Raw genomic sequence first — 23,748 nt, 5'->3', positions numbered from 1 at the left:
CTAAATAAATCTGCTGCTTACTTAATAAAATGTACACATGCAAGTAATTGTTAAAAACAAATCAGCAGACTGGGCATATATGTGTTATCAGCAGGCTAATTCCATTGATGTTGTATAAATCTAAGAATCAATTGTATGGGCTTTAAATACTAGGGGTAAAAGTTATACTATAGGATTATATTCACCTTTTTCTAGAAAAATTGTGGTGAATAGACATTGGAATGGGCTGCCCAGGGCAGTGGTGGAGTCCCCAGCCCTGGAGGTGTTTAAGAGTTGGGCTGACATAGCGCTGAGGGATCTGGTGGAGTTGAGAACGGTCAGTGTGAGGTTAATGGTTGGACTGGATGATCTTCAGGGTCTTTTCCAATCTAGATGATTCTGTGATTCTGTGAATATCAAAGCTGGTAGATAATCGGACCATTTCTTGACCTTCCAGCACGAAGACGAGATGTGCACTTATCAAAAGAACAAGAGAGCCGACTCCCTTCACACTGGTTGAAAAGTAAAGGGGCTCATACCACAATGGCCGATGCATTATGGCGTCTGCGAGACTTGATGCTACGAGACACCCTTAATATCCGTCAGGCGTACAACATAGAAAATGTTTAGTCGCATAATTGCTTCTTTCTTTGATACCGGCATATAAGGAGTAAGGAGTTTTGTGGAACAATAGCTGTTTTAGTTACTGGGTGGGAAGAGATAACCAACAATAATTTGTATTGCATTTTACTGTACATTGCAAGACCATTTTTATATAAGGACACTTTTAATAAGCATATTTCACTTTTTGTTATATTAAGTTGACTTTATCAAATACACGGATTTTTGCATATGTTTCCTTTGTTTGAAAGGCGATTTCATAATTGGTTAAGTGTAGTCAAGGATTCATCTTTCTTATACTTTATTGCTGAGAATATGATGCCATTGTTTTTATATAAAAGAAGAAAAAAGAAAACAAAAGTATTTACAGATTGATACAGTGGAATGTGAAATTAGTCATAGTTTACATCTTAGAAGAATGTGTGTACATGTGCTTGTGTGTGCTAGCCACTTCCAGCAGAAATCTCGCTTGGATGTGAAAGGGAGGATCTCTTAAAAGAAGCTAAAGGTAAGATGTGCATTGACACTAGGGAAAAACGACATTTCAAGTCAATACCAAGGCAGCTGAGTGGGCCACAGCAATCATGGAAGTGCTAGTGTGGACGGGTCAAGGGTGTCTTGACTGCTAATGTTGTCCAATCCTGTCCAGTTATTTAATTGTGTAGCCAAGGCCGTTGTGATCCTAAATCAGTAACAGAATACATGTGCTGGCATGCCCTTAGAAGGTGAAATGTTTCATCTACCATGACCTGCTTTGGGGGTTCTGTGATGTCCCTAACACCGAGCAGCGGGAAAGGGACACTTCCTCCCTAAGCAATTCTGTCTGCATGTAGGAGAGACATGCAGAACTTCAAACCAGTTCAGGTCTTGGAAGGTAAGTTAGAGGAGAAAGAAATTCGTTAGTGAAGTAACGTGATGTTTTTAAATTCACACATGTTCTGTTCATGATCGGGCATTGTAAGACATTTTTGTGTGCTTTCTTTAAGTGTATTGATTCACCTTAATGAAAGTTTTGCAACACAAAATTTGGGAGAAATTTGACACTTTGAAGTAAAATACTACTGTATGGTATGTGTAAGTTCAGCATACCTAGTACGCTGGAGAAAGAATATTTTCATTGCAGCCTTCAGAGGGTTTGGGGGTTTTTTCTTTCTTTTTTTTTTCTTTTTTTTTTAGCTAAGTAAGGTGGGTATAGACTCTTGCCAAATTTCAGAGTTGTGACTGCCTTCTGCTAAAGGCTTACCTGTCCTCATAACTAATCAACCTTTTGGACTGCAAGGTTATTTGTTTAAAGGTAAATAATTTCATATATTTAATTTTAGAAAAGTAATTAATACTTTTGGATTGCATTAAGTAACTGGGAAAGATATATTAATTTGAAAAAATTGTTGGCAGGAATGTGGTCGCTGCAACTCAGTCCAAAAGAACTGATTTACTGATACACTTCATCTTACTGCTAGAGATGTTCATCATGTGAAATGTTTTTTAAAATCTAATAGTACAGAACATTTTTATTTGAGTACATTTGGCAGAAGGCTAAATTATTTTTCTTCGAATACTGGATATCTTGGGTTCTGTTTTGCTGATGTAATTAATACTGATGAGGGAAGTGACATGTGCAAGTACAAACTGTTATTTAATTTTACTGGCTAATTCCTCTCCGTCTCCTATTGCAATCCTCCAGTCATTGCACAGAAAACCATGTAATTACAAATAGGCACTTAAGGACAGTTTAGGTCAGATGTGCAATGGATGTGAAGAAAATGGAGCTGAGCAACATATAGGGAAATTACAGTTTTGAACTCTACAAGTAGCACACCTGTGGTACAGAAATTCTTTACTGGCCTTTGTAAATGACCAAGTTTATTAAATAAAGTAGAAACTGAATAGTCTTAGACCACCCCCATATATACAGTATCATCTTAAAATGTGTTTAAATTACCATAGGCTTTGCAATTTTTAGCCACAAAGACAGGACGTTGAAGCGAATCAGGCAGCAAATCCTAGTTTTTGAGTATTTGGAACTACCATGGCTTGTACTAATACACCACCAGATTCTCCTACTTCTCAGCATTAACAAAAATTACACCAAAGAACCTGGGATGGATTTTAGTTAAGTTATTGTTTTATTTATTTTCTTTTGAGGACTGGATGGGACTCCCTTTGGAGCCTGTATAACTCAGATGTTTAATTTATCTGAAGGTCAGTGATGAGCAGACTTGCAGCACTGGCTCTCTCCTGCCTGAGCAGCTGAAGCCCTACTTTCACTGCTCTTTACGGCCCAGGAGCAAGAGATTGGAATTGCAAAGGAAACCTGGGTCCTCCCGCAAGGCAGTGCAGAGCACTACCGCTAAGCCACTGGGCTGGCCCTAATCAATTATTTTAAGCTTTATTTATTTCAAAATCGTGTCTCTGTATATTGGAGGCATTTCAGTCGATTGCAGTAAAAATTAGGATATAATGGCTACAGTCTAGAATTCAAAACCAGCAAAAGAAACTGTTTTCTGACTCTGGTTTAAAAAAAAAAAAAAAAAAAAAGACATGTCTGTCTGTCTCTCTCTTTCTCTCTCTGGGTGTTTGAACCCCTCATTTGTTTTCCACTGCCGTTCATTGTACTGGCATAAACAAAACTTTCATATTAAAATAAAAGTATGTATGGGAAATGGTTGGCTTCTGTGAGAGTGGAAAATAGATTAATCTAGGACCGGTATTTTCGTAAACCAGTTGGAGACAACTAATAATTATTTGTTCTCTTCCTTCAGTCCTTCCCTTCCATGAGAAAATTTACTGTTTGTGTAAAAATTCAAAACGTTGATGTTGGTGACTTTTTTTTTTTTTTCCAGCGTATGTTTTTGGACCTGGTTAATCCATGCTTGGCTTTTCATTAGATCTTGTACTCCTGAAGGTTAAGCTGCTAACCAGGTTTATAACATGTATGTATCATCACTTTGTTTACCTGAGTCTTTTTAATTTGAATAAAAATAGTTTGCAAAGTGTTTTGGATTAACCAGGTTTGAGTGTCCCATCAAGACTTTTGGTAAGATTTTATTTCAAGTAATTTTGGCTGTTGCTGATTCAGATTTTATCAAGTCCTTGGTATGTGCGTGCTTGTGTGTGGGTAAAGAATCCTTTTTATATTGTCCTGTGTATTGCAAGATGTGCCTGGTAGGTGCTAAGAACAGTGATTCTGAAAAATGTGGTTGGAAATTGAGCCATAAGGACCATGAACAGTAAACCTTAAAAAATATGTGACACATTGGGAACAAGCTGAGTAGAGATTATAAGATTCAGTCAGTCCCAGTTGCCTCCACACTAATTGCTTTGAAAATAAATAGCCTTAATTTCATACTGGAAGGTAAGCTGGTTCAGGGCTCTGTTTTATGTAGCTATATAATAAAGGAAATGAGAACAGTAATATGCAAAAAAGCATCTTTTACACAGTAAAATTAAAAACCAGAATAGAAATTTTCTTTAATACCACAAATGGCCAGAATAATTAAGTGGTATCAATCTCTCGAGTCTCAAGGTGCCTCTGGCATATGATTTACAAAGAGCTATTTAAACAACCAGAACAGATAGCATTGTATTTAATTAACATGCATTCATGTCTTGGACCTGGGGGATAAACCCTGCCTGTCATGCAGTCTGCCACCTTTACAGAACTTCCACCTGTCTAAAATTTGATGGTGGATGGTGCAGTTGCAGAGAGGAGACTAATTCTAATCATCTTCCACATGTTGTTTGCTCAGTCTGAGATACTGAAGGTCATCCATAGATGTACATATTCCTCTCTTGACTGCAAATGCATTGGAGCGGTGCTTGCTGGGTGCTTTGAACATCAAGTAAGAAATGGGATCTGATTCATTGATATATGTGAAATTTTCTGATTAATAAACTAAACTTCATATTCCTTTTGCTTGCTGCATTTTCCAGCAAGTCTAATTTTGACCATCATACAAAAAAAAATCCCAAGGGGACAACTGCTGCAGTGCAGTAGGATCTGGTGATCTTGGATAAAGAGATTCTCAGTGTCCATCAGGCCTCGGAGATACAGTGGTCTCCTACAGTCACTCCTTCCTGCGCCAAGAGGGATCAGAAGTCCAGAGCAGAAGTCTGGCCATGCAGATTATCACCTGTTAAGGAGGCAGCAGGAGAGACGTGAAAAGAAACAGAGAAGAATGCACTGAATTGCACTGCAGAAGCAGCAAGTGGTGCGGCTCAGCCCAGGTTAAGCTAAGCATGGACAAAAATGGTGAAGGATGGTTCATCATGAAGTCTGTGCAACTCTATACAGGGAGTGCCCAAATTCAGTTTCCACTGGATGATTTTTGGGAGGACTATAATTAATTCCCATGCAAAGCACCAACATCCAATAACAGTTCCAAGGAAATTCCTTGGGACCAGTTGTCCCACCAGTGCCTGTTGCAGATTTTTGCATCTTTCTTGGAAGGAGCTGGGGCTGGCCATAACCAGAGCACAGGGACAGTTTTGTACCTCTGTATGAAGTCCGAAGTGAAAGCTCGCCTCCACTGAAGATAGTAAAAGTTTTGCTCCAGAGAAGAATTCACCAATACATAACACATGGCTATTTTTTTTCCTTTTTCTACTCTTGAAAAGCTGGAACAAGACTGTTGCACCCCTGTGCCAGGGAGAAGTACAGGCTGGGCACACACACACACTTCATTTACCAGGACATCTTTTCAGTACTTCTCTGTCTGGTCACAGGTCTTTCAGCAGGCAGCATCCTTCGGTGCACAACAGCAGGGAAATGATTAATGAACAGATCCATTCTTTTCACAAAATCAGTCTGAATCGGCAGTGAAATTGTCTCCTCTCTAATGCTGGAGTGATGAGCAGTGTTGCTCGTACGTAAGTATTGCTGTTTGTTTGCAGATGACTATTTATTGCTGCTGCTTTACTGAGTTGAAATTTTCCATGCTCGATATCTATATGGGCCTGACTTCCACACTTTGGAAAGCTTTCAGCAGCAGTGCTTTGCTAATTCTCAGAATCGCCTGCTGCAGCCACTGCAAAGTGAACACATGAGATGGCTCTTTGTAGATGCTGAGCTGTGTTCTGGGCTGACACCAGCTGAGCTCCCTGAAGGAGGAATGGATGTGCTCAACTCCAGAACTGGCAGGGGCTCAGCAGCACTTAAAATGAAAGCTGTGTTCCTGGCTTGCTGCTGCAGTGCCTAAGAGCAGCAGTGGTGTGTTCCCAGCCCAGGCCTGAGCTCCAAGCGGAAGGAGGGTTCTTGCTTCCTCCCCATTGCCCACCACCAGAGGAGACAGACTCGGGGAGGGGGGGGAAGCTGGAGGACAGGAGGGAAATGGGGAGGTGAGACCCAGAAAGAAGATGGGAAAGAGATTGCTGGGGAAGGCAAAGAGCACAGAACTAGGAATCAACAGGAATAAAACAGAAACCAAATGCAGACCTTGGTTGTTGAAGATTGGGTATAAATTAATACTAAATTAATGTTGTGCCAGGGGAGGTTTAGACTAGATATTAGGAAGCATTTCTTTCCAGAAGGGGTTGTTAGGTGTTGGAATGGGCTGCTCAGGGCCGTGGTGGAGTCCCCATCCCTGGAGATGTTTAAGAGTTGGGTTGACATAGCGCTGAGAGATATGGTGGAGTTGGGAACTGTCAGTTAATGGTTAGACGAGGTGATCTTCAAGGTCTTTTCTGACCTTGATGATCTGTGATTCTGTAAATCCCCAGGGGTGCTCGATACTGCAACCGGCTGGGCACTGGGGCCTTCCAGCTGCTCTTATTTCCAGCGTTAGTGAGAGACTGGCAAAATCGGAGAATGCAGAAGGATCAGTACTAGCATCTTCATTGTGGGATGAAGACTACAGTTCAGATTTCTGAATGTCAGGCTTCGTCTTCTGTCATAACAGATCTGTGTTGCTTGAAATTGTACAATGCCAGCTCGGAGAAGGATTTTATTCCTGCACTGGTCACAAAGACCGGTGCCACAGAACTCCCTGACTCCACACTTCTGATGAGCGACTGCAGCCTGTCTCACTGTCTGTTTACCTATCTGGAGACACCTAAGATACCTTCCAGGCGTGCCTGGTGCTCTCAGCTGCAAATGTGAAACAGTGCTGCAAAATAAGCAAGAGCTCTGAAGTGAAAAATTAGACATTGACTCACTGATGTCCATGAAACATTCTGCTACTATTATAGGAGTACTTAAGGGAAGCTACAGGAAGTTTCCACACCAGGCTCCTGAGTACTGAAAAGTAACTAGGGCACAGGGCTATTTAAAAAAAAAAAAAAAAAGAAGATACTGAAAAACTTATTTGTTCTATGGAAACCAAGCACAAGAGTTCCAGAAGGCTCAAGAAGTAAAGGTAGATGGAACTAAAGCTCATCAGTTTTCAAAATCTTTTTATTAATACTTTATTCTGTAATGTATTGCTACAGTCAGGATTTACTTCAGTGCAATGATCTGTGACTGCAAAAAGAAGCTTGTGTGTGAGTTTTTGAACTTGGGCTCTACCTTGAAACTGAAGTCAAAATCTAGGTTATTACTTCTAAAATAGAGGGTTTCCCCAAGTAATTCATTTGCCGTCCAGTCAAAATATGCAGTGGCGCAGTCACATCTTTAATTCTCTGGCAGTTTTTTATTTCCTGAAAACACAAGTAGCACTAGTCCTCCAGATCAAGTCATTGGAAGACACAACACGAAGAGCAGCAGTTGCCCTCCACTTTCAGGTCAAGTACCTGCACCGTAACATCTTCAAAACAGCCATTGTCTCTTTAGTTGATGAAAACGTACTTCTGTGGAAAAAGGCTGTTGGGAGTTAGCCCAGGAATGTATGTAAGTACAGGAACTCCCTTGTTTCTGTTTTTAGGCTGGTTTTAAGAATTGGCTGCTTTGTGGAACCCTCAGCATATACCCATACCATCAGAAATAGAACAATTGCATTAATGTATGATCCTCACTGATTATACTCTCCTGGTCGCCCTAAAAGTGGTCACTGACGTGCTCCCACGCACCTAACAGCTAGTGCTACTGCACTAGGGAGCAAAAGCTCTCCAGGATAGAGCAGTGAGCTGTGTTTTCCTTCTTTGGGGAGACAGGAGCCTGCAAACAGAATTCAGGTTTGCTAGGACTGCCACTGCGCATTCCTCTAAACTTGTGCCTGTGACCAGGTAAATGCATCAGACCTTTTTTCCCCAAAGCCCTCAGCTCAGTTCATTGTTAGAGTAGCAACAAGGGGTATTACAGCACTTGCAGGCAGTGGAGCCTGAATGCATGGATGACTTTCCAAACAGCATGGGCTGAGTAAACACTGAGCACGAAGTCGGTCCTCTTTTTATCTAGTCAAAATTATGCCATACTGGAAAGAAAACAAATCAGGTGCCAGAGCAGTTTCTATCAGTACAAAGGAAATGAACTAAAAATTACTATTTCCATTGTGCTGAGATATTATGTATGCAATATTTAACACTTCTTACCCGTTGGTCTTGTCACAATAATGGTGTCTCATCAAGCAAAGAAAAGCAGTAGCCAGACTGTTTACTCAGTTTAGTTTATTTAAAAGTACTAAACAAACATTAAATAAGTGGTGGATGCCTAAACACAATGAACTTTTCACTGTTGTATTTGGCTTAAATACAAAATATTAAAGATGTGAAGTAGAGGAAGAATAAAACTGCCAAAGCCATCTGAGAGTGTATTACACAAACTTGTGGATTACACCTCATCTTGCAGAGACAAAAATCTTCCCCTACCATCAGCATGGCACTGATGCTTCTTTGATATTAACGCAGGTGAAAGCATTCAGGACCTTCCCCTTGAAACATTTCAGCTAAAATTCATTTTTTTCCATCCTTGCCTCATACTGTCTTTCAGATCGTTTCCTGCGGTAAACATCATCTGCCAGAAAAAGATTTTTTTATATTAGCATTTTCCAAGTGCAAGATAATATTAAATGTATGAAGCCTATCTTCTTTTTTAAACTTTTCAATCCAGTTTTCTCTTGCAGACACTGACTTGACAGGCAACTGAAAATTCAAGCCAACACAAATCCTTATTACCACTTAAAAATAGCTCATGTTCTCCCTCCCATCCAGGCTAAAGTTCTTCCCATCAGTCCTGATGAAATGTTTTTATAGGGAAACTAAGTTTCCAGTGTGATACACTCATTTCTTGTCTACTTTCCCACGAGGGTAATTAAAAAAACAAATGCCCAAACTAGCTGAAGCCAAAGGGAAATTAAATTATAGGCACAAAGTCAATGCCTGAGGACTGCCAGTATGGCTTCAGTATATTTATTTTTTTTAAACAAAACATAGGAATATGCCCACCTTCACTGTCTTCCTAGTCGTTCTTCCTGCCTCCCCTCACCCTGATTACCCCTAAATATCTATTGCCAAACACAAAAACCTCACTGACAAAAAAAAAGAAGTTACTGGTCTTGTACATTATCATGTTGCATGGATTATGGAGCAGTAATAAGGCTAAATTGCACAATTGTTATTATTACTGTAGTATAGTATCAGGCATAGCAATTCTTTTACTTTTGCAGGAAAACAAGGCTCGAGTTCAAATATAACAGCTGCTACGTGGATGTCATGCTTTAGTTTCTAACCTGACTTTATTACTATACAGGGTCACCTCAGAAATATTTAACTGAAAAACCACAACCCAAACCTTTATAAGTGAGCAAAGAAGCAATTTTGTTTGCAGTGAGTTTGTGAGCTATGGAAATTGTATCAATCTATTTTATTCTGCAGGAGACTCAGCTAGATTTCCTGTGTAAATAAGAATATTCTGATATAACATACAGTAGAGCTGATCCTTTTTCTGAAGTACACAAAAATTTCTAGCAAGGTTTCTTAAAGGGAAGAACGCCGTATTAAAACTAAATGGTTTAATTCTAGCAACTAAGTGCCATTAGCTAAGTTCTCATGACATACTCCTTCTCCTGCTTTTTTCATTGAAAAAATGACATTTCAGATGAACCCACACCTACACTTAAATTCTGACAACCCTGGTGAGTCTTGTTTCAATGTAAAAAAAAAAAAAAAATCTAATTTAGTATTCTAAACCCCGTTTTTTTGTTTCTGCCCAGTGTCTTCTGCTAGGGAGGCAGCATCTGGAGTGTCACACCCTGCACTCGAGAGAAGTGGCTGACTTGCTGACTATCGTTACAGGCCCCCAGGTGAGGACGGCACCGTCAGGCCCGGCCAACTTGTCGTTGCCCTCGTTCAGGGGAGCCGCCCCGTCGCGTTCAGCACTGGCAGGTGCTGCGGCCCACGGTACCGGCCCGGCCCCGGGGCTGCTCCGGGACCGAGGGGGTGCTGGGGGGAGGGACCGCGCCTCCTCCTGCCGCCCCCCCGGCCCTCACTTACAAAAGGTCTCCTTGCCGATGCGGACGTTAATCATGAACCACTCCATCGCTCCCCCGAGGAGGAAGAAGAAGGGCAGGAACCTGTACACGCCGAAGCGCTTCTTCCCAGGCACCAGCTGCAAGAGGCGCCTCACCCTCTTGCTCACCAGCATGACCGGGGCGGGATCGGCGCCTTCAGCGCTTCACGGACAGAGAAGAAAACAGGGGGAGGCGTGTGAGAGGCGGAACGGGACGGACAACGGCCCCCAGCGCCTACCGGCTGCGGGGGAGCCCCGGGCCCAGCTTCGCCCCCTCACGGCCATGGCGGCGCCTCAGCTCCCTCGTCCGCCCCCTCCTCCCCCGCCCGGCGGGAGGGCGCAGCCAATCAGCGCCGCGCCTACCGCGCGCCCCTCACCTCCCGCGCCCGCTGCCGACCCCCGCGCGCAACCGAACGGAAGGACGTGCGGACACCCACGTGACCCCGCCCGGGCCGGCTCGCCTCGCCTGATTGGCCGGGGCGGGGTCGGGGGCGGGGCTGCAGGGAGGGACCCGCCCCGACCGCCTGAGGGGCCGGAGCGCGGCGAGCGGAGCCCGCCCAGGCCCCGCCGCCCCCCCCGGTTCCCTCGCGGCGAGGCGTGGCGTGGCGTGGCGCGGCCCGGCCAGGCCCCCTCGCACCGGGCGGCGGGGATTGGCCGCCCGGCGGGTGCCGCCGTGGGCCGGGGCCACGGGGAGCGGAGAGGAGCCGAGCCGAGCCAAGCCAACCCTGGCCGTGTGCGGGCTGCCCCGGGGCTGTAGCGTCCGGCGGGACCATGGCGGCGCTGGGCATGGCGGCACTGCGGAGGGGCAGCGGCGCGGCCCCCCGGCTCCTCGCCGTGGCCGTTTCCTGCCAGAGCTGCCGCCCCAAAGCCAGCCAGTGTCCCGGGGACGGCGGCCACGGGCAGCCCAGGGACCAGCACCCGGCGGCCCCCGGCAGAGCCCGGCGCGGCGCCGAGCCCGGCCCCGCCGCGGGCAGCCAGCCCCTCCCGGCCGAGGGAGCCGACACCAAGACCTACTTGTGGGCCAGGTACCACGAGATGAAAAAGCTGGTCTACGGTAAGGGCCGCCTCCGGGCGCTGGGACTGCCACGTCCTGCCGGGCTTGGCCTTTTTCCTTTTTTTTCTCCCCCTCTGCATCTTGGTGCCTTCCCCCGCGCTGCAGAATTGGGGACGTGCCCATCTCTGTGCAGCTGCCGGGGTTAGAAACCTTCTCCGTGGCAATGCCATCTGCACGCCTCCATCGCCCGGGGCCCTCTGGGACGGTTTTATTCCTATTGAAATCTCGCCCTGGTCTCCCTCTCCCCATCGTGGGGCTTCTCTCTGTGAACATCCCTCGGCTGGTCTCAGCGTTTCAGGAAAAGCAGAGTATGTGGGGTTCTTCACAACTGGCCCCCCTAACATGGATATCGTCATGGCAAATGGTTTAAATGCTGTGCTTGTTACATTTTGCTCTAATTTGCCATTGGTTGGCGTACAGAAACGTGGTTAGACTAGGACAAATAGTTACGTTGACTGATGCGGTGAGGAGTCTGGGGTCCAACTTGTAACTTGCCATTGGCACAAGGGTGAGCATGGAAAAGACTGATGCTACAGCTGGTAGGATGTCTCTCCTGGGCTCAGTTTGTGTTACAGATGCAAAACACCTTTTACTTGTGTGCATGCGTGTTTTTGCTCCTCTGACCAAGAAGTTACCTGTCTCCATCAGGTACACTGAAATCTTGCTAAGCGAGGAGAAGACTCATGCCACTCACCAAATCTACGTGTAAAACAGATTGTGGTCTTTTTGGCAGCAGCAGACCTCTGCTGTATTAAACTCCCCCAAAGATGTGAAAAAACAGCTTTCATGGCATAAGGGCAGGGAACTTTTTCCTGCTGATTTCTTGATTCTTGGAATGCTGAAGGTAAGCACGGTAGAGAGCTAGGAAGTGTGACTTTGTGTCTGCTGTTAAAGAGCTCTCCCTTAGCTTTTGTTTATCTAAGGGTTTGGAGAAAGAAGGCAGCCAGCCATAAGAATCTGGAAGAAACGTCTCGCTGTTTTGAGATTGGCGAGTTCTATCATTCCTTCCTCCCCCACTGTCCAGTACACGAGAGCTGACATAAAATCTAAAGTCCTTCATGATGCACAAATGTAAAGGAATTGGCCACTGATCTGTTGGATGCTCAGCCTGCTGCATTCCAGCTTTTGCAGGATGTGAGCTCCATTGTCTGAGCCACTGAAGGCAATACGGGGGGCTGACAGAGGACAGTAGCTTCGTGTTAAGTCCCTGCTCCAAGACTGAGTTGTGGTTTTTGAGAAGTTCCAACTCGTATGACTTGTAATGGTGTTTGGACCTTAATATCCTCAAAGGCATTTTTTTCTTTTCCACAGTGGTATTGAAACCTTAAATGCAGATATGTTAATAGGCTGTGTCATGGTCTTTTGGGAAAATGCTCAGTTTACTAAGTGACAGATTGTGAAGATTGTTATACTTTGTTGGCATACAGTTATTACTTGAGGTGGAGAACTAATCAGAAGGACTAAATGCAAAATGAAATTGGGTGAAGTAGCCCATGTGTTACACGGCAGACTCCTTACAAACCTTCAGGTAACTATTAGACATGTTGTATAAGAAGGCCGTCGTTTGTTTAAAGAATAGCTCCCCAAACCAAAATTTCAAGACTGTGCTGTTATTCAAGTCTGGTTAAGAGGAGACATAAACAGAGTTGGTCCAAGTTGGTTTTACTTGTTGCTTTGATGACTAAACTGAATTGTGCAAAATACGGCATCGATGTGTTCCTTTGTTCTTGATTTCTAACTCTAATGTAAAAGTGAATGTCTGTGGTTGGGTTATGAATTTGAAAACATCATGTCTCAATAGTCATCATTGAGTTTGGGAAGACTCCTGTGGTGCCACCTTCTCCTTCCTTCTGTGAAACTCCACCTTTGTGAAGTTGTTTGTCCTATATTATCAGTTATTGGTTTTGGAGAGAGGTCTCTGCCAGTAGAATTTATGATGTCTTTTCAAACTATCTATTGCTTAGGACCTGATTTATAGAGCAATGTTGCATCTTTGCGCAGAGGGGATCCCAATGATAAATGCTGACCCAGTTGGACAGGGCAGGATGTGTAGGGCAAGAGCTTCTGTGCAGTGATACAAATGAGAGCACAACATAGCTACAGAAAAGGTGCTGCTGAGGTAGACTCAAGAGAAACCATTCCCTTCATTATTCCTCCCTACCTTTTGAACACTGACTCTTAGGATCAAATTTCATTGCCTGTAAGAATTTGAGGCTACTACTTCCACTTAATGTGCTTTTTTTTTTCCCCTCTACCAAAAGAAGAAGTATAATTGCATTTGTCAGAGGGGTGGTGTTGAGCAAGACTTGCCATATTCTGATTTGATGACATCTGAAGTGTCAGGGGAGGCTGCTATGCTCTCTCAGTAAGCAATGTCTGAAGTTTTGCACTCTAGGAAGCATCCAATCCTGAAATTTTAATGGAACTGGCAAGGAAGTGAGGATTTGGCTGTAATAAGCGTGTATGTTTTTTCCTAGATCTTTCAAACTTGTAAACGTGGCTACAATAAATGAGCTTTCCTAAGGAACCTTTAAAATGTTAACTTCTTGCCTCTGCATGACCAGCTTGAGCATGGTGGAATGCGAGAACTACTGACAAGTTTGCAGGCAGCAAGAAGTTGATTAGGCATTGATAACACTGAGGGTGTCACTCAGAACTAGTCCTTGCTCTTTTTAGTTTGTGTGGATCAAGAGATACCTTTGCCTCTAAATAATGCAAGTCACAGTTGCCAACATGTGTCCATCGCATTTGGAAACAGGAGAGGAGACGACAGCCCTGTGTGATCATTGCGTTGGTGATTTTGGTGTGCTGCAGAGGTGGTTTTTGCAATCCAGCACATTTTGATTCTGCTCATGTCGCTAATCCCAAGCAGGCACAAAGATTGAAGGGCCTCACACTCTGCCAAACCAGGAAACGAGTCTAGTGCTATGATAATAAATGCCCTGCAAATCGCTTAGGGAGTGTGCACATTTCAGGAGTTGTGGCATCTACAGATTGAGCTGGGGCTGGGAATGACAATTAGCAGCCAGAACTGGAAGTGCGACCAGTTATGTTAACTTCCCAGTTCTGCTTTCCTAAATGTAAATGTTTTTTCTTGCCACAAGAACTCATACTGGCATTTGTCTAGTGCCTTTGTGTATATAAAAATGTTGTTTTGGAATGAAATGGGTTTTTTTTAATATTGCTTTTGGTTCGTGTAGATTTCATTAGCGAGAAATCCTGAAATATTTAGACATAATGGCAGAAATTCAAGACTATGGTCCAGCGTAACTTTCTCTTTTAATGTGGTTTCTCTGTCATTTAATGCTCTTTAAGTAATGTTTTCCTCTCCCTACTCTCTTGGTAGAGGCATCTACTTTGGCTGGTTGGAGTGCTTTACAGGAAATGGTACAAAACAACACTTCAAAAGGATGAAAAGGTGCTTGGAAGGGAGGAAAACTGTCAGTTTGTCTTTAGAAAGCATGTCAGTGGGAGCAAAGGGAACTTTCTGATTCATGAAGAACGTGGAGTGTGGTGGCCATCTGTTTTTCAGTATCATTCTTTTCCTCATTAGTCTTACAAAGAAATTAGCACAGATGTCTGCTGTGTTGGACCTCTGGGAGTACAAAGGGTGTGAGAGATGGGGGTGAGTTGCCTTTTTTTATGTGTTATTTTTTACTAAGATGCTGGATCTGAGGCTGGGAGAAAAGGAGCATTTCCCGCATGATTCGGTTGGTACCCCCGGGAGCTCAGAAAAGCGCAGGACGTGCTTGGCACCTCCTGGCCTGAGCGTTTTTCACATCAGAAGGGGCCATATGGTGTCTTGGCGTCTCTAGCCGTTGCTTACAGTTAATTACCTGCTTTTGTTTCCATCTCTGCTGTCATGTTGGGGATTGAGTGTTATTGCTTTCTAATAATGTGGGCTATTGCCTGGGAAGTGGCACTTGTGTTGTTGTGAAGATACTCTGGTTTAAGCAGCTGTTCAGGGCCTCACAGTGGTAAAATGAAGGAGATCTGCATTTACCTGGCATTTACACCCAGGTGTAAAAAATGCATGAGATCAAACATGCTTTCTTGTGGTCTGCCTTTGTTGCTGAGTTTCATCATGTACAATGGATATGCAGACACTTCCCTTAAAACCGTCAGAGTTGCAAACTGGAGCAAATTGTGCAAGTGTGCAGATTCCAGGGGTTTGTATCTATTGCAAGAGCTGCTTTTTCCCCACTGTCCTCAGATGTACGCATGCCAGTTCTCCCTTAGATCATACTTCCTGGGTGAAGTGCTGAGTAGACAGTGACTAACTGTGATATTGTCTCCTTTTCCAGTTAGGACACAGATGGAAAGAGTAGTTGGGATTATCGTTCTTTTTTAATAACCAAAACTGATTCTTATGTTGTTTTTTTTCTTGCTGTAATTTATCATATCAGTCCAGCAATCTGTTTTGGTGCCTTTGCAGAGGAAAAGCAAAAGCTATCATTCTTGAAAAATGGCATCTTCATGGGCTTCTGGAGGGTGTCATCTGTTTGTTTTGACTCCACAATTGCCACACAGATTGAGGCAAAGATCCCTGGCAGATTACATGCTGAATGTCAGCAAAGCAGCAGCGCCCAAGGCTGCAGCCCGGGACTTGATTAGGCACTCAGAATTTGTAACCACCCAGGTGATTATTTAAAAAAAAAAAACAAAAACAAAAACAAAACAAAAAAAAACCAACAAAAAAAACCCCAAACAACAAAACCCCCCAAAAAAACCCAAACAAAAAAAACAAAACCAAAAAACCCCACAAACTTCTTGAAACCTGGCTCAGTAAACCAGGCATGTTTGGGCTCTCGTATTGAAACCGATCTTGCACGCGCTCCCAGTTTCTGTCTCTTCCCTGCAGTAGTTTGAACCTGCAGAGAGACTGCATGAGCTTCAAGAGGAGACGGACACCTACCACTCTGTTGAGGAGGATGCTGCAAATGGACATTTACGCTGAACCGAACATGCAGCATTAGTCTCTGGACCAAAACCCAGAGCTTTTTCCTTCTTTCCAGGATATCAGTGACTTTGAAACAACTGTAAATTTAAAATAGAGGATGATGGTGTGGAAGGAGCAAACTGTCAGCAAGCTGCTGCAAGTTGGTTTGGTGATGATGATGTGTGATAGGAAACACAAGCAAGGAGCTGTGTGGTGCTCCGGGAAGTGTGCGTAGGGAACACGGTGTGTGTGAGGCAATGGTGATAAAGCATTTTGGCTAGTGTATGCATCTTTTTTCAGCCTTTGTGAGGTAAGAAAGAACATGCTGTGTAAGTTAGTGACAAAATGTCGGAGTGGGGCAAAACGATCTGGGCAGGAGGCTGTCAGAGAACAGCAGAGAGGCTCTGTATGTTTGAGGCTGGCAGGGAGGAGTATGACTTCATCCAGTGGGTCTAAATATACTTCATAAATCATACTGTGGCACAGTTACTGCCTATGCTTCTGATCGCAGATAAGACTGGCTTCATGCACTTGGCAAATCTCAGACTACTCTTTTCTTGTTACAAAAACATACCACTCCCTTAGCTTTCCTTGACAGTATTTTTGCAAAAGTTGTGGCTGGCATATGTTGTTGAACCTGGATGGGTCTTGGTGTCTTCTGTGAAAGGAGAGATGGGGTTCAGGCAATGGCATTTTGTGCTGCTCTCAGACTATCAAAATGTGTTGTCATAAAGCTGTTAGCAAATGGTGAGTGTTGGAAGAGGTTGACCTCTCTGTAGGGATATGGTAGCAGCAAGTGGGGTGCATTTGTCATTTTAAGAAAAAAAAAAAAAAAGTGCTTTCATTAGAAAAGGAAAGCACGGCATATTGGCACTGTGATGTGATTAAGGCTGTGTCATCTTCTTTGTGAGAAAGAAAAATAACACCCTGCAAATCCCAGTGTATGCTTAGAAAAAGATCTTCCCACAAGTTATCTGGAGGTGAGGACAGGAAGTGGAGCTCTGTTTATGGTGCAAAGAGCATTTATGATGAGATGAAAGTTGTGATCATCGGAATCCTATTTACATTTCCTATCTTTTAAAATCCCGGTGGAAAGTACTCTGATTGCGTCCACTCTCTTCAGCCTCTTCCAGGAACCTTACCACCAGCAGAGTCACTGAAAGAGAGCTCTTGTTCCTGCTGTGTAGCCAGTAAGTCAGCCCTCCTGCCTTAAAATACTGCTTTCTTTTCTAGTAATTCCACTCTAGTTGATCTGGTGAATTGCATTTGAAGGTCAAAGGAAAGTGAGTTAGGAGAGAGGGATGGGTATGTGTTGTAATGCATCTCTCCCCTGAAAAATAAATATTATGATATATCTGAATCCTGTTTCTTCGGTCACCTCTTTGGATTAGTGCTCGCAAATGTACTTTGGACTTTTACCTAAATTCTGTAATCATTCCAGACAAAGTCTTATTGGGAATGGCTGGTATCTCTTTCTAATAATATTTTTTTTGTTCTAGATTCAGATGAAACTTGCTTTTATAGCAAGGAAGCACTAAAGAACCGGCACAGGGGTTCTTGCTAAAAGCCAAAAGTTAAGGTAGGAAGGGAAAACAAAAATCCTATTCACTGATGCTGTGTAGGATCTGGAAAATGTCTGCACTTTTCCTATCATTCAAAGAGAAAATTGCCCGTCTTTGAGGAAGGAGGAAATGTGTCCTTCCCCTCTCTGTCCCCCAGTGTGAATGTGACTAGGCAACCTACTACAGGGAACTATTTTTATTGCTTTTTCTCATCTTGCAATGGACAGTTCTTGTGGAGCGGGAAGCCTGGGGAGGGTCTGTTCCTGTCTCTCCCATTGTAGTGCAGCTAAAGCTCTCTGCTCTCTAGACTAGCTCTGAAAAAGGATGTACAGGTAGTTCAGCTGCTAGGTCACTTAACCCCCATTTTCCCAGTGGTCTGGAGAGCAAAGAGTTATTCACAAGCGTCTTGAACAGTAACCCTGTTTTGAAGTGACAAACCACATGCAAAGACTGAGCTGTTTCCACAGCTGTTTATCAGAGGAAAGCAGATAACTTGTTGCTATCAGTATTACATGCTCCAAAAGCATAGCTTAATGTGGTTTTTTTTTTTTTACATTTTGTTGGTGTTTGTACAAAACCTAGTTTTATCCTGCCCAATAATAATAAAAAAGGCCCTAACGGTACCTGCAGGATTGCTCTGTGAAGTCTGGCTGCTTCTGTGAGAAACAAAAAATGCCAACAGGCAAACCTCAAAATTTCTAATTCGAAGTAATCTAGATTTCTCAAAGAGGAGAGTTAGCCTGTTTGTGTTGCTCAAGTTTTAAGTGCGGGGCACATGTTTTTCTGGTGATATACTGCAGCTACCTTTCACTTTGGTGAGCCTGATGAAACTGCAGCTGCTGTGAGCTAGAAATTTGACACTTCAAAATCTCGAGTCTGCTTTGCTTCATGTAGGCCAGAGACCCAAGGACATTGTTTTGCAGCTTCCCGACACAAAAGGTCAGTCTTACTGTGAAAATGGTTAGCATCATCACCAGACACAGCCAGAGGTTTCACAGTGTGTTTTTTCACGGGGAGGATTATTTGAGTGAGTTAACAGCAGCACAGTGCTCCTTTGCTGCTGCTGTGTGGTACTTCTACCTTCTGTCAGGTCCAGAATGAAAAGTTGACATTTCAGTGATCCTCTCAGTTTCTCTAACCTCTCCCTTTCCCTTCCTCTTAGATCTCCTTCCACCAGGAGTCTGCAATCTTCTCAACCCAGCCGCTATCTACGCTAACAACGAGATAAGCCTGGGAGATGTTGAGATATATGGCTTTGACTACGATTACACATTAGCACAGTATTCTAATTTACTACACTCTATGATTTTCAACACTGCCAGAGACATCCTAATAGAACAATTCAAGGTAATGATGTGCTAAGAATTTCCACTCAATTAAGCTTACTGCTGTCTTTGCAATGCCCCAGACATGCCTGCAAAATGCACGTTGTGTACATGTATCAATTACTGCTTTTATTGAGATAAATTTCATGTTTCACAATCTTTGATTGTAGAAAAATTTGTCTGTACATGGAATTAATCTCCTTTGAGACAATTTACCATGCGCTACATTCCTGAGGTTTTATAAATGTGGAGCAGGTACCTTAGTCTAGAAAGGTCTGGTCTGTTTTACTTAACTATGGAAATAATGCCTATGCTGCTGGTTCGAGGAACATGTGGTGGATAAACATGAACCATGGGCCAACACTGAAGCCATACACGACTTGACATGTGCAAGTCAATGTGGATCAGGCTGTATAGCATGTCCAGTAATGGACACCCTGTTTGCAATAGGTGACCGGTCTCTGCATTTTCTTCTCGTCATGTCTTTCTTTGTAGAGGGGCTCTGCAGTGCCATGGCTTTGCCAAATACATGCATTGAATGGAGCTTTCTAGAAATGCCCTCACTGCCTGAGTGAATCTGTTATGTTTTCACTAGTGTCCATTACATGAGAGAAACTAGTTTTGGGGATTCTGATCCTTTGTCTTTCTCCATTCATCCACTTTCTTTGTTGAAGGGACAAAATGAAGTGCACCTGTTCCTTGGTCAGTTTGTGCCTGGGGTGAGATGACTAGCAGGGCTAAGTCAGCTGTACAGGTGAAATAATTTAACCCAGTGCTTATGTCACTGTTGTCTTCCCAGTATCCAGAAGGGCTTGGGAAGTATGACTACATTCCAGGGTTTGCCATACGTGGACTTCACTATGATGTACAAAAGGTAAGCTGTACAAAGTTGTCTCCTGGGCTCTGTCTTCCCTTGTGTTATGTTTTTAGTGGAAATACTTTCTGTCATTGCTTGCAATACCATTGATCACCAGCTATCAGTGAATCCAGGTGGCCCTGCTTTTCATTGAGTGGGTTCTTCTTGCTTATAAACCTTCCAAGGGAAAGAGGTCTTTTGTGTTTGCATACCCTCTAGCAGAATAGGACCTTCTAGCAAAGACCTCTGGTAAACAGCCTTGCCAATTTAAAAGTCAGTTAATTCTGCTGGCTAATTAATAGAAAACTCAGCTTGTTTGTGTGATCATTTCGATCTTTCAGGAAATTTAAACAACAAACCTCAATCCTGCATCTACAAGTACTTGCCAGGAGCAGAGGTATTATGTCTTACTCTAATAATAGAAATGACTTGTCAGGAGAATGTTTTAGGAAGCCTTCCCCACCCCCTACCCCGAATAATAGGACTGCCTGGAAAAAGATCCAAGCTACTTGAGATGCATGCTTCTTAGGAGCACAAGCAAGCAAAGAGCAAGCATTAACTTTAACCCTTTTCAGTGCTTTGGACCGATTCCCTGAAAGCCTGATGCCCAGTGATGTCATACTGGCTGCTGCAGCCAGGCAGTCAGGTGGGAGCACAGCAGAGAAAGTTGCTTCGCTGTAGTAGTAGTTCTTATGTTGAGCTTTGAGCAAATTCAGGGAAGTGGGGACTACAGGCTGGAGTGTGCGTGCTGTTCTCTAGCAGTGGGAAAAAGGAGAACGAATTAAAAAACTATATAGAGTTTTCCCATGTCTTTTTTCCTAACTGCGGTGACAGCATGGCAGCAGACCGCTCATGCCTCTGAATTCACAAAGTAAGAAGTAGATCTGTGAGGAACTGAAGTTTCTTTCTATGTTAAAATCTCTGTCTGATATATCAGAGAAACGGAGGCAACTAGCCTAGCCAAGCAAAGTGCCCTTTGAGTGAGTAGAAGGTAACAACTCTCTTTTTCTCAGGATCAGAGTTTGCAAAATACACGAAAAACTGAGTAGTGCCTGTCTAAGTAAATCTTTCAGCATATTTGCCTGCACTCCTCACAAACTAATGGGAGGGCTGCCCATGGTGTAACAAGCTGCACTGGTATGGTATCTTGATAAAAGAAGGTGCCTGAAGGTTGTGAATGCTCTGTGGAATCAATTACCTTGCACTGTGGTAGAAACAGCACCAATAGTTCGATGCTGTGTCCTTGTTCTGGTTGCAGAGTGATGTGATTTTAGTGTGAGGCTGCTTTCTGTGCCCAGAGAACTTGTGTTACGGCTTCAGAATGATGGATGGAGGAGAAAGGATGACTCATGAATACGAGTCTGATAGAAAAAAATGCAAAGAAAGCTCTAACGTTATCAGCCTGACGTGTTCATGAACATCTTTGCTTAAATGTTTATTGGGGAGGGGAGAGCTCTTGTGTGAAGAAAATGACTGGGTGCAGCTGTGCTCTAAACCAAAACTTGTCCACTTAGTTCTGCTTAAGATAAATGTGACGAGAAATAGATCTCTTGTGCACACAAAGCTCCTTTGGAATGTGTGTGCTTTTGGAAGGGAGATAAGAAGAGACTGTCTAAGTCACAGAAACATTGTTCTCGCTGTCTTTCAATTGCATCCTTATCCACAAATTTAGGAGTGTAACAGACAGTGGTGTTTTGGCTCATAGAAAGAGGGTCTTTTGCCAGAGAGGCCAATAAAAAGTCACACTATGAATAAGTGTGTGTGAAAGTGGCTGGAGAGTAAGTGTAGCTTAAAGTGTGGGATGTTTATAATGAATTTTACTTTCTAAATGTCATTTGTGTGCAACTTGAAATTTAAATAAGGTTTCAGTGTAAACCTACCCAATTCTAACAGTAAATATCTATCCCTTATCACAGAGTCTTCTCATGAAGATCGATGCTTTCCATTATGTCCAGCTGGGGACGGCATACAGGTCTGTCAGTTCTGAAAACCATTTTCTAAATGCCCATATATGCAAAGGTGGATTACTAAATCTGAGTGTATGTTCATGACATACGGGGGTTTTTGTTGAGCAGAGCACAGTCTTGTCTGGCTTATCCTGTTTGCGCTTGCTTCAAATGCTTACCTGGCATCTAATTGCAGGGAGTTATTTTTCTCAAGCATTTCAAGCCAAGTGTGGGTGGGAGGACCTGGAGCTTTTTGTAATGGTTAATAACACATCTGGTCACGTACTCTGCATGATGTCTGAGCTGCAGCTACAGCATGCCCGGGTTAATGTCTGTAAGCAAACAGCACAACTAGGAAGATTCCTCCATATGTGGTCCACGTACGGGCCTGTCTTCTCCAGGCAGGAGTGTATCCCAGCAGTGGTCTGCTGTGCCTTGTCACAAAGCTAAGAGGAGAGTGGTCTGGATGTGCAAATAAAATTCTAAAGCAGTGTCAATAAGGTAATGATGCATCAGAATCTGGGCTCAGTTTAAGGCCTAGGTTGTCCTATTTTTCTTTCCCTTTTGTTGTTCTCCAAGGAGAACTGGGTATGCTTTGGAATATGTGGCTGAAACAGTGCAGAGCAAACTTTTCTCCAAAATGTAGTGAGACTGGAGCCTGGGGGAAAGCCTTGCCCCAGAGTGGAGTGGGGTTGGTGTGTAAGAAGTAGTAATTCACAGATATCGGTAACAGAGCTCCTGTAAGTCTGTTGTATTTCCTGAGCATGGAAGCTAATGTGTTTTTTTTTCTTGAACTCTGCCCTTTTGCTGTTAAGCTTCAGTTACAGTAAACACTCTAAGAATATTAAGAAGGGGGTTTCATAATCAGAGAGAATTGGCTTCTTTGAGTGGTAGCTTGGGGAGTGGGGGCAGGGGGTTGGTACTGCCCCATATTTCACTTCAGCTTCATAAAGAGATTTTTACCAAAAACACATTGAAACTTTTTTTCTCCCCTAGTGTCCTTTGTAACTATCCTTCTTGGAGAGTCCTTTTCCTAAACCTTTGCTTTTGAGCAAAACTGAGGCAACTTTTAACGTCTCAGAGGCTGTATGGTGATTGAACAGGAAAAGAGAAAGGGAAAGGTGCTGACTGCTTGAGTAAACAGCTATCAAAACTTATGCAGGAGGTAAAACCTGCAGCAGTCAGATAACCTGATGTTCATGAACGGTACAACTCATAGCTATACTTGTGATTACAGTGTTCTGGGGAAGAACAGTGATCTCTGTTGAATGGTCAGTGAGGAACTTGTTTTGCTTAAGAAAACTGAATAGGAAGGAAACATCATTTTCAGAAAGCTCTTTTTGTACACCTTTGCATTTAACGGTGCTATGCCTCGTGGAAGCAACCTCTCCAAAACTACAGTTACCCAGTGCTGCCAAAGTCAGGTCATGGGGCCGATTTGGTGGGGCAGTCCTGTCAGCAGATCGACAGTTTACAGAGGGAGGCCTCTGTCTGAACTCTCTGCTGGAATGTGGATAAAGCCCCTCAATTAACTTGAAGGAGCAAACAAGGTATCTGAAAAATGTCTCGAGTAGGATTTTATGTGAATCTTAAGAAATCATGGAGCTGTCAGGCGCTCTGCCTATCTCTTTTGTATAAGAGAAATGTGTGTTTTAGAAAGGAGCCTGTTCTCTTTCTCTGCAGTTTGTAGCTCTGTGCAGACTGGGGATTGTTGACAAACTATTTCTGTTGTTTTGTGTCTAGAGGGCTCAAACCAGTGCCTGATGAAGAGGTAATCGAACTCTACGGTGGTACGCAGCACATCCCCCTGTACCAGATGAGTGACTTCTATGGCAAGGTATTGTAAGCCCTCTACTGCTGTGATGCAGCAGCTCTTTAACCAGATAGGAAAACAGAGTGAATTGTATGAGCATGTAAATGACTCCAGCCTCCCTTGGACTCCAAAAGGCTCAGTCCCTAGTGAGCTGCAGTGTGTGTTTTTTTTTCTAGTGGGAATTTGCCCCAGAGGTTATTTAGCAGTTTAGCATGTGAAAGCCAGCTGCAAAGCTTTCCTAAACACCAGGGCTATTGGCCTAGAGCTGAATGGC

The 23,748-nt window shown here is 43.5% G+C and overlaps 3 protein-coding genes across 13 annotated transcripts in view; 2 read left to right on the top strand and 1 right to left on the bottom strand.

Annotated features, from left to right (window-relative positions):
- The window catches only part of PBRM1 (polybromo 1), a 66,805-nt gene extending 63,198 nt beyond the window's left edge, over window positions 1-3,607 (top strand). For all 11 annotated transcript variants that reach the window (XM_074836393.1, XM_074836398.1, XM_074836402.1 and 8 more), the window contains one exon: window positions 437-3,607. In XM_074836393.1, the coding sequence (XP_074692494.1) occupies window positions 437-609 (173 nt within the window). In that variant the 3' untranslated portion in view covers window positions 610-3,607. The remainder of the gene's footprint in view (window positions 1-436) is intronic.
- A 4,515-nt stretch (window positions 3,608-8,122) lies between these two features.
- On the bottom strand, window positions 8,123-10,433 carry UQCC5 (ubiquinol-cytochrome c reductase complex assembly factor 5). The gene is made up of 3 exons (XM_074836391.1): window positions 10,357-10,433; window positions 9,964-10,142; window positions 8,123-8,485 (listed from the first exon to the last, which is right to left on the bottom strand). Exons 2-3 carry the CDS (start codon window positions 10,112-10,114, stop codon window positions 8,418-8,420), a joined length of 219 nt encoding a protein of 72 aa, XP_074692492.1. The 5' UTR covers window positions 10,115-10,142; window positions 10,357-10,433; the 3' UTR covers window positions 8,123-8,417.
- A 184-nt stretch (window positions 10,434-10,617) lies between these two features.
- NT5DC2 (5'-nucleotidase domain containing 2) overlaps window positions 10,618-23,748 on the top strand; it is a 28,759-nt gene continuing 15,628 nt past the window's right edge. Inside the window, exons 1-5 of the mRNA XM_074836390.1 lie at window positions 10,618-11,033; window positions 18,697-18,881; window positions 19,659-19,733; window positions 21,632-21,687; window positions 23,405-23,498. Coding sequence (XP_074692491.1) covers window positions 10,751-11,033; window positions 18,697-18,881; window positions 19,659-19,733; window positions 21,632-21,687; window positions 23,405-23,498 — 693 coding nt within the window. The 5' untranslated portion in view covers window positions 10,618-10,750. The remainder of the gene's footprint in view (window positions 11,034-18,696; window positions 18,882-19,658; window positions 19,734-21,631; window positions 21,688-23,404; window positions 23,499-23,748) is intronic.

Source organism: Strix aluco, chromosome 11 (assembly GCF_031877795.1).
Source record: "Strix aluco isolate bStrAlu1 chromosome 11, bStrAlu1.hap1, whole genome shotgun sequence".
In the NCBI taxonomy this organism is placed as follows: Eukaryota; Metazoa; Chordata; class Aves; order Strigiformes; family Strigidae; genus Strix; species Strix aluco.
The sequence above is the reverse complement of the archived record's forward strand: the minus strand, read 5'-3'. Positions and strand labels throughout refer to the sequence as shown.

What these genes read in the sequence shown, in the direction of transcription:
- UQCC5 (XM_074836391.1), bottom strand. Translation starts at nt 10,114, where the DNA reads ATGCTGGTGAGCAAGAGGGTGAGGCGCCTCTTGCAGCTGGTGCCTGGG. An exon ending in CATCGGCAAGGAGACCTTTT is followed by an intron (nt 8,486 to 9,963) that starts GTAAGTGAGGGC and finishes TTTTTCTGGCAG; the next exon opens with ATGATGTTTACCGCAGGAAA.